The sequence below is a fragment of the Lagopus muta genome, chromosome 7 (assembly GCF_023343835.1).
Source record: "Lagopus muta isolate bLagMut1 chromosome 7, bLagMut1 primary, whole genome shotgun sequence".
Taxonomy (NCBI): Eukaryota; Metazoa; Chordata; class Aves; order Galliformes; family Phasianidae; genus Lagopus; species Lagopus muta.
In genome coordinates this window covers 38,261,304-38,274,243 of record NC_064439.1, presented here as the reverse complement: position 1 = coordinate 38,274,243, position 12,940 = coordinate 38,261,304, and the positions used below count along the sequence as shown (strand labels likewise).

Here is a 12,940-nt window from a genome sequence, read left to right as displayed (position 1 = left end):
ATCTGATAATGGTGTGTCATTTCCTGCATCACACTGCGCATGCATGGATGTCAATGATGCTGAGTGTGGTGGCAGCTCTTCTTAAGGCAGAAGTCAGTTTATCACTTGGAAATCTCAGCGTGTCTCCCTGACACAGTAAAACTGAAACATGCTTCTAGTTATAAATCAGTTCAAACAGACGTGCACACATGCTTCTTGTTCCTTGAAACTGAACTGATCTTCCTGAAATCAGTTACCAGAAAAGGGAAAGTTTAGTCTAAGAGCAAATCATATGAGAGTCACAGGAAAAATAAGACCAAAAAAAAAAAAAAAAAAAGATTGTTTCAGTTCTAAGATATTGGGGGATATCCTTTCTAGGTTCTCAGATTCAGCTAAACTGAATGTTTGTATCTGTTGGCTTTAGCAAGGACTCACTATTGTCTTTTATTAGATAGGAAGCGATAGGTGGGAAGGAGTGAGCCAATTAATTACTAAAGCGGCTTTCACATACTTTGAAAGTCTGCATGTCCTCAAAGAACACTCAACAAAGTTAACAAGGCTAACCAGGGCACTGTGTAATGTCTGGGAAGCCTAGATATGCATGTAGCACACTCCATGAGATTCTGTTCTGTGCTTCCTGAACTCCACATGGACCCAATACACACTTCATAAAGTTCTTTCGTCTTGGAACATGAACCTCACAAACTCCTTCCTCCCAGTCCCACTAAGAAGTTGCTGTTTTTAATTAGCTTTCCAGGAAGGACTCCCTCTCTGCTCTCTGTATCACTCCAATTCACTCTTGATTTGCCTAAAGAGCAGAAGTTCCTTGCACCCTATCTCCACACAATGTGTATGCTTGCCTATCTGCGAGGACTTGCAGGAATCCTTCCTGTATTGTGTCTGATTCACACAGCAAATACCTGAAGGTATTTGCTGACTTTTCAAATTCTCAGCAAAGGACAATATGTATTTATTACATCATGGCTAATTTCATACTACTACTAAATACAATAGCTTCAGCAACCGTAACTATAGCTATCGCCCCTTTAATTCTCCTTCCACAAAGACTTTACTGGAGTATATTGGTTCAGATCCAAAAAGAGGATTCCCCCAACGGGCTCCTGGCAATGAGTACATAGTTAGTAATAACCTCAGTGAGATCACAGTCATTAGTCAGTAGTGAAGAAGAGGTGTCAGTGGTGCTTGAGGCACTTGTTGGAATCAATTAACATAGAATCTGGGTTAAAGGAACAGGCACAGGTGCCAAACCACTTTATTTCCCCTTGCCAGTTAGCGATAGCAGCACTTCACGGGAGGTCTAAAGCTACATTTGGAAATACGTACTTCATCTTCCTGCAGTATGTTCAGTTGTTGACGACGTTATCGCCTTGACCAACTTGAGCAAAATATTCTTGGGGAAAGAATAAATTCTGGAACTATAGGACAAGGTGTTCAAAAGATCAACCTCTGAAACCAGAGAACAGTAATACAAAAATCTTTAGGGGCTTGAGTTTGGCGTTTTTATTAACCCAATACTTGCTTTTCTGTCAAGAAAACCATTTCCACTCTGCTTCTGTAACAAGATTGGGCTTCACTTAATAGAATGTATAATGAAAATAACAGCTGTATTTAAACACATGGCAGAAGCCATTAGACATGGAAGAACTACTGTTTTTCTGGTAAATTGTGGCTGTCTAACAAATTTTTTACATGACAGTCCTCACCTGCACTGTAAGCCAAATTGAGTCTTGTTTTATCCCAGTTAAGACGCACCAGTTACTATAGTTTCTGGAACAATTCATGTTCCCCTTGTAGCCGGGTAAATGAAACAGAATGGACAAAAGAGAATTCCAGAGCCACAGAGAAAGGATGAGAAGTGAAGAAGGAAAGAAGGAAACAACTGTAGAATACTTAATATTTGTAATATCTTTCCAGTCTATCCTTTTTTTCTTTCATATGTTTAAACGTCACTTTAGTGCTTGATCTGAGCAATACCTTCATGGAAATCTTATCAGTGCTGTTGATGTCATTTTTTCCTGCCTACAGTTTGCAGTCCCGTTCTCTTTCTGTTTGGGTATTTTCTGAGAAGCGGGTTGTTAGAACCTAATAACTCTTCTGAGACTGTGCAAATTTTATGCCCTTACTGGGTAATTACTACTGGCAGCTAATCAGTACAGACAGCCACCTAGCACGAGCTGCTGGGAAATAATCCCAGTTATTATGCTAGTGGCATGGCTGCAGCCAGGCACAGAACAACCAGATCCAGAACCAAATAAAACTGAACCAGTTCACACATCTGTAGCAGCACCTCACTTTGCAGCCAGGTAAACTTAACCTCAGAACAGTGAGAATTACTGCTCTGTAAGGATGCAGCAAGACACAGGGAGCTTTAGCTCAGACAGGGATGGCCTAAAAAGACTGAGAGCATCGAGCAAAACCCTGGGCAGAGCATGCACCAACAAGGGTATTGTTCTTTTCCAGCCTCATTGATTTTCCATTGTTTGAAGGCCCAGATTTGTTACAGGCTGGCACTCAACCCTTGGACAGGAGCTGCTGTGAACACTGACCTTTTGAGAACACGCTCTACTTAAATGAGAAGGATATGCCATGCACTGGCCAAACTATGGGCTCATGTGCAGTCCTGAATAGGGCTGCTTTCCAGTCACAGAACAAAGGCACATACCTCTACATCTGAGTCAAGGCAATGTCCCAGTGGCTCCAGAGCAGATAATAATGCCCTTTTCAATGCTGCATCTTCCCAAGCAGGAATCCTTGCAGCTCTCCTGCAGCCAAGACGAAATTTGCCTTTATCCAGCGAGCCTGTCCTCAGCAAACAACATTTGTGGTTCTGTTTCTGGTGACTCAAGAGTGTTGTTTAGCTTCCACCCATGATGTTCATTGTTTATGTCCCTGGATTTGTTACACAACTACACATGCACTTCATTTTGTAGTAACTGTAAGTAGCACTTACTGTGCATAAAATCCCAGCATTAGAATGAACAATTCTATGTTTACCCCAGGACCCTTTCAGAGCGTGATCAGCTTTTCAAGCTTCATCCACTTATTGATCAGTTGGTTGAAAAATTTAAACAGCTGTTTGCCTTTGGCCAAAACATTTCTCATGCAATTTATTTAAGAGGGGAACTATTTTAAATAGCATATTATACTTTCAGAAGTCTCAGTGTCATGTCAGACTTTCAAGAATCATTCCCGTGCAAGTACACTGTTTTAATGCGGACACTGGCAAAATGCAGAAGTCAGCTCCTTCCTTTCCAACTTTATGCTCTAACTCTGACGTAAATCAGTGCTGGACCTCATTCCCCAGATTCTAAATTTTCAATATGCCATTTCAAAATGAATATATTTTTAAATGCATTATTTATTTTACCTGAGGTAATCGTACATCCTATATCAGTTAAAGTTATCCTGAGAATTCAAGACAAAAATTAACTTTGGAGCTATGAAAACTATGAGGCCTAATCCCCAAAATCTCTCCTTCTAGACTCTCTGATGTCTAACCAAATTAGCAGTTTATTAGTCCTGCCTTCAGTTGAGGTATCAGCAGTTGGGGTTTTCTCTCTCTTTCTCTCTATTCTTCTCACCTCTTCTCATCTGCTTATTTCTGCAATAAAGGTAGAATCCTAGGTTCATCTAAGGATTCTCTCACTGGAAGGCAAGAGAAGTGTTAGAGGCAGAGTACATCAAATACATGGAAATGCAGAAGTAGACCTGCCTGCAAAGCAAGGCTCTCAGTTCACAGCAAATTGCCTCTTTTGATTTCTTTAATCCAAATTTTTTTAAATTCTCCTCAGAGCAGATAGCCCCTGGGCCCTGCTCACTGAAAACTGTTGATGGCACAGCTAAGAGCTCTGCTGCCTGCAGCAGCAGAATAAAAGACCAGAGACTCCCTTCCACAGGCACCTGCCAGGCGCTGTGGCCCTGGGTACCATTCCAGGCAGACGCTCCCCACATTAGAGTCTGCCCTACAGCCATGACGTGGGACTGACCCACGGGGTGCGGTGTGGGGTGCTGCGGGGTGACCTCATTGCAGCCTATCAATACCTGAAGGGAACCTACACCCAGGAGGGGAGTAAACTCTTCAAAAGGGCTGACAACAGCAGGACTAGGGGAAATGGATCCAAGTTGAAGGAGGGAAGATTTAGGTTGGATGTTAGGGGGAAGTTCTTTACTAGGAGAGTGGTTAGGCCCTGGAACGGGCTGCCCAGGGAGGTTGTGGATGCCCCGTCCTTGGACGTGTTTAAGGCCAGGCTGGACGGGGTCCTGGGCAACCTGATCTGAATGTGTATGTTTGGTGGCCCTGCCAGGCAGGGGGGTTGGAACTACATGATCCTTGAGGTCCCTTCCAACCCGGGTGATTCTGTGATTCTGTGACTCTGTGGGACACAGCCCCAAATATGAGGTACTCAGGATGGTCAGCGGCATTGGGCAGACCCACCATCCAGCCAGCCAGCAGGCACTGGAAACTCTGGAAGTTGGTGGTGTCAGCACTGAATAAGCTTTTCTTCAGACCATTTTGTCTGAAGACATTGAACTATGCAACACAAATCAACATGAATATCATAGAACCTGGCAGCTTAAGAATAAAGATGCTTAAAAGTGGACATGAAGAAGTCAGAACTGGTGCTGTTGGGCTGAGGAAGTTTCTGAAACTTCCTTAGCAATGAGTTAGACAAGTTCCTCATCTCTGCCCACGCTGTAAAAACTGAAATTTCTGTCTGACATCAAACTCTCAGAATATCAGCAAGCACAAGTGAAGATTTCTCCCACCTCCAAGTGACAAGAGTTCGTCTGGGATGCCAGTGGCCTGACCTTGGCTTTTCACATCTGCATTACATGTTGGCAGGACCATACCCTGTGATACACCTGGCAAAAGGTCTTCAGTGCTTGGAAACTCCCACTAGTACAGGACATTGCGATTTAAAGAATGATCAAGAGAAGCTGCTAATATCAGCAACTGGCAGTATTGTCTCCACTTCCTTTGTCCCACCCACCTCAGTCTGGTCCCCATTATCCACTACTGACGTCAGCATCAGCTTTTGGTCCTTAATTTCAAGTTGTTCCATGGGCTGGTCCCAGGTTAACTGAAAGAACATCTAGATCTCCAGGAAAATAGTGGCTGAGAACTGCTTTCCTGTGCATGGTGGAACTGCCTGCCTGCAGTGATGGAAACATGTTTGACCTGTAACTGGAACGACCTCCCCACAACACAAAACTTCCTACCACCAGCTCCAAGCAGGAATCGCATTTCTTAGGTCTTCCCTTTTCTAAAGGAAAACACTTAGCTGCGTATCACTTTTCAAACCAAACAAAAGTACGTATGTTAAGAGATGTTATTAAAAAGGAATGCATTCCAAAGATCCTTTCACTCTTCCTGACCTTCTGTTTGTGGAAGATAACCACTTCATCAGTGACGGCAGTAGCCCTGTAAATTCACAAGCAGAAGGCTTTCAGATGCTGACAATCAGCTTCGTGGCAGAACACGTGTGCAGCAGAGTAGAATTCCCAAGTCAATACCAAGTGCTTTCCCCCAGAGCACTCAGCTCTTCCCCTCCAGAAGCTCACACCTGGGTACCACTCACAGCGATGTCACGCAAGAGCATTCTGGGAAGTGCTGCACAAATAAGCCCACAAAACAATTCAGAACCCTCATATCAAACACTGGCAAATCGTTTTTGAAATAGAATACAACGTGCCCAGTCAGATAGGCTTGCTGTTGCAGTAACCTTGGTGTGCTCGTTTCCGTTTAAATACACAGAAGGTTCTTCACCTTGGAGATATTTCACAGGGGTCTTTACATCTGGAACGCAGGCATAACGTGAAAGCTCTGGGAGGGCTTGTAAATCATTTGTGCTAAACGCCCTGTGCAAACCTCAGGCATCCTGAGGTTTTCCTCAGTGGAAAACAAAATAAAATGCTCTAATTGGGTTGTGCAAAGTTGCACGGGCAAATCCATACCTAGGCAGAACTTTTAGAGGACTTTGGGAGATAAGAACACTAACACTGGCTGCTGAAAGTCCTAAGGTGAAGTACCAGCCCTGGGAAAACTCTCATCCCAGCACCAGCTGTAGCATGTTACCTGAACCCACCAGCTCCTGCAGACAACTGCTCCAGCACTCCCTATACCCATCCCTTCTAAGACAGAATTGTTCTCCCACTGTACCATAGAGGAGGAAGTCGGCATGGTGCTCTGTGTGGGGTTACACCTATCTCCTTCTGATTCAAACAATGGAAAACATCGTAGCAGTGTTGAAAAACATTCTCTCATGTGTTCTGGTTAAATAGGAAGAAAAAAAATTGACATCCATATTAATTGTCTTCCAAATCTTGCCTTCTTTTCTGCTTAATTTTTCCCACCTAAATGGCAGCTGCACTTTAAAGCACCAAGTACTGTACACTTAATAAATTATAAAAGCCAACTTTCACCATTTTTCTACTCAGGCATTGCTCAGAGATGGTTTCAACACAGAAAGATTTGTGGGAGGTAACCTAGGACTGCCCCCAACAAAGCACTGAAGCACACTCTTAAGCATGACAGCATCCGAGCTGAAGACAGTGGAATGTATTTCAAGTAGTGTACATGTATCAGAATTTTATTGAAGTTCAAAGACAAATGAAAATCAAACATATGACAGATTAAAAAAAAGGGAAAAGACAAAAAAAAAAAAAACCCAATATCAATAGAAATGGACAGTACAGCATTATCTTCCACTGAAATTCCACAGAATTAAGAATATGTTTGCTTAATGCTGCAACGATCTTTTTGGAGGTAGTGGCAAAAAGTACCTTTATTAGAATATAAATTCACCCACTTCCACTTAGGTGGAAGTAAACTGCTTTCACCTCCGCTGACAATGATGCTGAATGATAAAACACGAGGCTCTTTGCAATTCAAGAATGATCCTAAAAAGCACATCCTGTCAGTATAATCACCAGACTCTGTAAGATCTTAGTGTTTAGGAATTTGTAAGTATACATGTCACAAGATCAAGTTCTCTCATTCTTTACAGTTTCCACACAGAGCGCTCACACTTCTAAAATGTATCAGCATGTCTACGACATTTGTTTAGGGGGCAAAAATAGAATGGTACTGTCGTTCCAATCCATTTAGAAAGCTCTTAGATGACATCCCCAACAAATTGGGGGTTTTGTTTTGTGCCTGCACTTTTTTTTTCCCTACAGTAGGGTTGGATTTTACTACCACTTGAGTGGGTTCTCTGCTTCTCATCACGTTTCTAGTGCCACTATTTCACCAGATATCCAAAATACTTTTGCACTAACAAGAGGCACTGGTCGTCCCAGGATAGTATCCAGAAAAGACACGCTGAGGAAGGTTTGAAATCTCACAGTACTTCCCCCCAAAAATACAAGCTAAAGTCATTGCAAGCCCTTTGGCAACAGCAAGCCTGGAGAAGCTGATATTCAATTAAAAAAAATAAAAACTGAATTTATCACAGTACTTTTGCATGGCTACAGCTGGGGGGAAAAAAGGTAGCGCTTCTGTTTTTACGTTCAAAATATTCTGGCAAATACAGAACAAAGCAATGCAGTGCAGTTAATTACAACATTGCAATGGACTAATTAGTCATACCATCGATAATCAGCCTTCCCCAGCACTCATTCACCTTCAGCCACGCGTCCTTTGCCTTCCTCATGCCCACAATGGGTAAAGCATTACACAGACCGTGTGGCACGGCCAAAAGTAACTACGGAGCGTGGCTTTCTGCCGATGGCAGGGCTTAAATACTCCTCGTGCCGGCACAACCAACCCATGTGAACGGCAACTGTGGCTCTCCATCGCAATTATTTTGAAGTACTGCATTCTACATTCCTACATTCCATCAAGCAACACGACGCGAGGCGAGAGATCCTAGAAACAGCCACACGCAATGCATTTCGCTGTGCACAGTAACATGCAGTCACGTCAGAATGAAATATTCATAACTCACGGGAGATGGAATTCTGCGCTCATCTCCCACCGTACACAAACCACGGGGTACCACTGGAAAAACGAAACCCTTGGATCCTCCCTATCGAGCTGTGCAGGCCCTGTTCAGACTGTCAAGCTGCGATATTCCCTTGTAATTAAAACAATAGGATGGATACGGTCAAACTGAAAACGCTGGAACCGTACGAGGCAAACAGCACAAAACAGGGCTCTCCGGTGACAGACACCAGGTTTCCCAAAGCCCCTGCATTTCTCACGCCGATTTCAGCTCCCCTCACGCAAACAGGAGGTCTGACAGAGTTGTTGCATTCATTTATTGCACCGCCGTTCCGCATTCCTTCGCCGCGTCCCCGTTCTCTTCCCCATTTGCAACGAAACCAAACTACAGTAAAACTACTTTAAGACCCGCGGCTCGGAGGCAGCAGATCGCAACGTTTCTCCGTTTCGCCTTCGCTCTGGGCTCGGCAGCTACACGGGGCGTTCATGAGCGAACCGCCCGGCTGCCGCTCACGCGCCGCCGCTCCCATCGCGGCACGCGCAACCCCGCTCCTCGCAGCAGCGCCCGCACAGCGCTCCGACAGCCCCGGGCTCAGCCCCGCACGCCGGGGACACAAATGAAGCCGGCGCCCGCAGACAAAAGCGCGCACCGCCGCTGCGATCTCAATGGCAGCCTCCCTCCGTGCCACCCTCCCGACTTTTCCTCCGCCGGGAGACGTCCCCGCACCGAGCGCTGCGGGCTGACCCATTTCCCGCCGAACTCCGCCACCCGAGGCTCGCGATGACACAGCAGGGCCGGAGGGCGGGCGGCGGACTCCCTCCTTCCCGCAGGTGAGCGGCCCCCGCCGCCGCCCGACCCGCGGGGAGGACCCTCCGGCGCTGCCCCCCCGTCCCCCTCCGCGAGCGAGGCAAACTTTGGCGGCGGCGGCGGCTCCCGGCCGGAACAATGCCCGCCGCCCCGGCCCCGCGCCTCCCCGCCCCGCTGTCCTCAAGCAACCTCCGCCGCCGGCCCCCCGCCTCCCTCTGCCGCCGCCGCCGCCGCCGCGCTCACAAAGGGCGGCGCGGGGCTGCCCGAGGCGGCGCGGCCGGGGCCGGGCGGAGGCGGCGGGGCCGGTTGCCCCCACCCGCCCCGGGGAGTGCGGGCGGGAGGGCGCGGAGCGGTGCGGACGTACCTTTTTGTCCTCTTTGTCGCTGCCGTGCCGCCGCTCCGGGTGGCCGCTGTCGGCGGCGGGGGCCGGCTCGGCGGGCTGCCCATCGCGGTGGTGCGGGCGCTGGTGCGGGCAGCCGCCAGCCCCCGCCGCCGGGGGGATGGGCTCCGGGCACGGAGAAACTCCCTTAACATCCATCTCCATCTTCCAGTTCACTGTATTGCGAGACAAAAGCAGGCGAACACTTTCCACCACCCCGCTTCTTTCTTTGGCGTTCCCCGCTCTCTTTTCCTCCTTTCTGCTTTTCCTCGCTCCGTTCCTCCCCGCCTGCCTTTCCCCCTCACGAGGCCGTGGCACGCATGGCTCCGGCTGCACCGCGATTCTGCCCGCGATCCTCCCGACTTTTGTATCCTCTGTGTGTGTGTGTGTGTGTGTGTGTGTGTGTGTGTGTGTGTGTGTGAGGGAGTGCGGTGTGCGCGCGCGTGTCCTTGGCGCGGTGGCCTTCAGCCGCCCCGACTCAGCGAACGCGGACGGAGCCGCTCTCCGCCGCGGAGCCCAACTCGCGGCGCCGGGGTTATCGGCGCCGTCCGTGTCCCGGGCCCGGAGGAGCCCCGTGGGCCGCGGCCCTTTGAACAAAGTTGAGCGGAGGAGCGGAGGCCGGGCGAGGGGGCGCGGGAGGCCGCGGGGCTCGGCCCGGGGAGGCTGACAATAACCCGCTAATGTCAAGTAAAAGTTAAACCTCCCCTTCGTCCCCTCCCCCCAGCCCAGGCAAGCGCAATACAGCAAAGCGAAGCGGTTTCAGACCTGAGCGAGGTGCCGGCGGCGAGCGGAGCCGAGCATTGACCCGGGTGTTGCCTTTATTTTATTTTCCCCTCGCCTCCCCCCAGCACCACCCGCCCTGCAGATGGGGGCTCCGAGCTGCTGGCGGCGGCCGGAGCGGCTGCGTGGGGCTGGAGCTCCCTCTGCTCAGGCTGCCGGCGCCACGCAGCACTGCACGGCGAGAGCGGAGCGAGGAGGGAAACGGAGCCAAATCCGGCAGGGAAGCCACAAGCAGGACCCGCCGCCGGCCCTCCGAGTTGCTCCGCAAAAAATACAGCCCGAAAAAAATCACGCGTGAGCTCCTAAAGCGATCACGGCCGCAGTGTGCCCGCGGTTACTTCGTTCCCTGTGTGGGCTTCCTTCTCAGACCAAAGTTCCACAGCGCAGGGAAAATGCAACCTCGTTAAGAGTGTTTTACACCAAACCTGCGGTATCTGAAATGTTTTTGCCTGAGCTGGGCCAACCTTTCAGCAGTCCCCTTCTCACAGGTCTCGATACACCAAGGGAGGTTCAGGTTAAATCCTTTTCTTCTCCAAAAGAATGGTGAGGCAGTGGCACAGGCTACACAGGAAGAGTCACCATCCCTAGAGGTGTTCAAGAATCATGTGGATATGGAAATGATGGACACAGTCAGCAGGCATGGCACGGGTGGACTTCATGACCTTATAGGTCTTTGCCAACCTTAACAAATGGCAACCACAAACCTAGCCATTCCTCTATCAGGATGCCCTCAGGTGTCTGCACTCCTAAATCTAACACCACATGGTCCTGATAAGCAGCTGCTTTGAAAGTTAACTGGAAACCTTTCTGGAGAGTCCACAGCTGTGACTGCCCCATCCCTGGAGGAGTTCAAGGCCACACTGGATGGGGCCCTGGACAGTCTGATCTAATGGTGGCAACTGTGCCTCAGCAAGGGGTTTGGAAATGGATAATCTTTAAGGTCCTTCCCAACCTAAGCCATGCTATGATTCTAAGCACACACAATCTATACCGATCCATCTGATGTAGGTACTGAGCCCTCCAGGAGGCACTCTGCTTCACAGAGGCACTGGGCCACTCCCATCAGTATTCCCAGGTGTTGCAGCATGCCTCGTGTTCTTCCCCTTGGGTTCTGTTGTTTCCCAGCAGAACTGTTACTGTGGGAACCTGAATGGATGGCACCTAAGCAGCTGTAACAATATACTGGGGCAAAAGGCAAGAGCTAATATCACAACAGAAATAAAAATATGTCAAGGATCAAACCTGCACCTTAAAAACATACACCTCTAAAGATTCTTTTGTATTATTCTTAAAGCGTAACAAATATTTATGGGTCTTACTGTCTTCTCTAATGTCTTGTTGCAAATATGAAGTATTTTTCTGAAACAATGAGCATCAGTATCTAAAATTGAGGTAAGTAATAAGACAATCAAGCCATAAATACTGAAATTTATATATACTACTTGCAATCATTTATTTATAATCATTTAAAGATTGTCCACATTTTGGGGCAGAAAGAATTAAACATCCTGCTATATGACAAAGATGATACTGATGATGACACAAAGATAACTATAATAATAAAGCAGAATTGGTCAACATGAAGTGGGAGCACATGTAGGTAGCAAATCACCCAACCCCAGTCAGTCCATGCAGTCACCTGCTGCCTCCACACAACAGGGTCAACACCACGCACAGGGAACAACAGTCTGGGCTTGGGAGCTTTTCCAGTTTGGCTCAACGTACTCCCAGTAGCCCGGGTTGGAAAACGATGACATGGAAGTAAAAATACAAATATTCATTCACAGGCTGCAATGTGTTCTTACAAGATTACAGATAAAGGACATAGGAACCTTCTCATGATGGGTAATATTAAATAATTCTCTTAGAAAATAGGAATTGCCAATCTACCATCTTTGGATCTGTAGAGTAAAATTCAAAGCAAAACCAAACCATCTAAAAATAGAGAGAAGCTAACCCAAATATAAACATTTCCCCATGTGTTCTGAAGCTCACTGGAGCTGGACGTTGGCAGGAAACCAAGGAAAACTAATTCCAAAGGGGGGGGCCCTTGACTCCGAAAGCTCTACTTCTAATCCTAGGAATGTTAACCCCCAACACCAACAGAAGCTTCTTAGATGTTTGGAGCAAATGTGATCATGCATAAAAAGAGAAGGGCAGGTCCTGGAATATATGAAAGTCTACATAAAGATCTGTACTTGGCATTTCAAATTAAGACTTTTTTTTTTTTCCCTTTTTTTCATATTTCCCTTTTGTACAAGAAAAGGCTTAGCATCTCCCTGCAACAATAAAATTGTTACAAATAATTAAACAAATACAACAGTGTTTCCAGCTATTCTCCACATAGACCAGGTTTCTGACCAGTTGCTATTATTTATTGGATTGCAAGATGATCCTAAGTAGAACAGGTTTCTTCAGGCTATAGGAAAGGTCTAAAACGTCATGTCAAATTTCCATGAGAGGAACAATGATTTTCAGGCCAAACATACTTTGGGATACAAACAGAAACTCCCATAAACTGGGCACGTTGGAAATCTGCACCAGCAGGTTGAGGAGATAAGAAAAATGACTTCCTTCCAGTCTTCTCTATGGCCTTTCTGGCTAGTATCAGCTTCCTCATATCCAAGCAGAAGGAAGGTAAGTTTTGACCTGAGTTATTTGGGTAAGCATGGAGGGAAGAGTGTACTACAGACCCTAGCAATGCAACAAGCCATACAGCTGAGCAGCTCATCATTATTGAGTAATGGAGAGTTTTCAGTAGCTTTAGCTAAGTTAGTATGAATGTCAAACTCAAATCGTAAGTCCACAGAATAATGTTGGAATCTGCAGTGGATGAATGGCAAACCAGAGTCCACTGTGTCAACCCTCCTCTGGAAGACGATGTGTTGAGAAGCAGAAACAAGGGAGTCTCACTGGAGGGCAAGTCAATCCACACCCACAAAGCCGTGCTCATAAGAAAACAAAATCACGTTGAATGCTTTTCAGATGTACCAACAGTGTGAAAAAAGTCAGCACGAATACTTTGCTCTTA

The 12,940-nt window shown here is 47.2% G+C and overlaps 1 protein-coding gene across 1 annotated transcript in view; it reads right to left on the bottom strand.

Moving 5' to 3' along the window:
- RBMS3 (RNA binding motif single stranded interacting protein 3) overlaps positions 1-9,534 on the bottom strand; it is a 687,926-nt gene extending 678,392 nt beyond the window's left edge. The window contains 1 exon segment of the mRNA XM_048952200.1: positions 9,115-9,534. Coding sequence (XP_048808157.1) covers positions 9,115-9,294 — 180 coding nt within the window. The 5' untranslated portion in view covers positions 9,295-9,534.
- Positions 9,535-12,940: the final 3,406 nt, after the last annotated feature.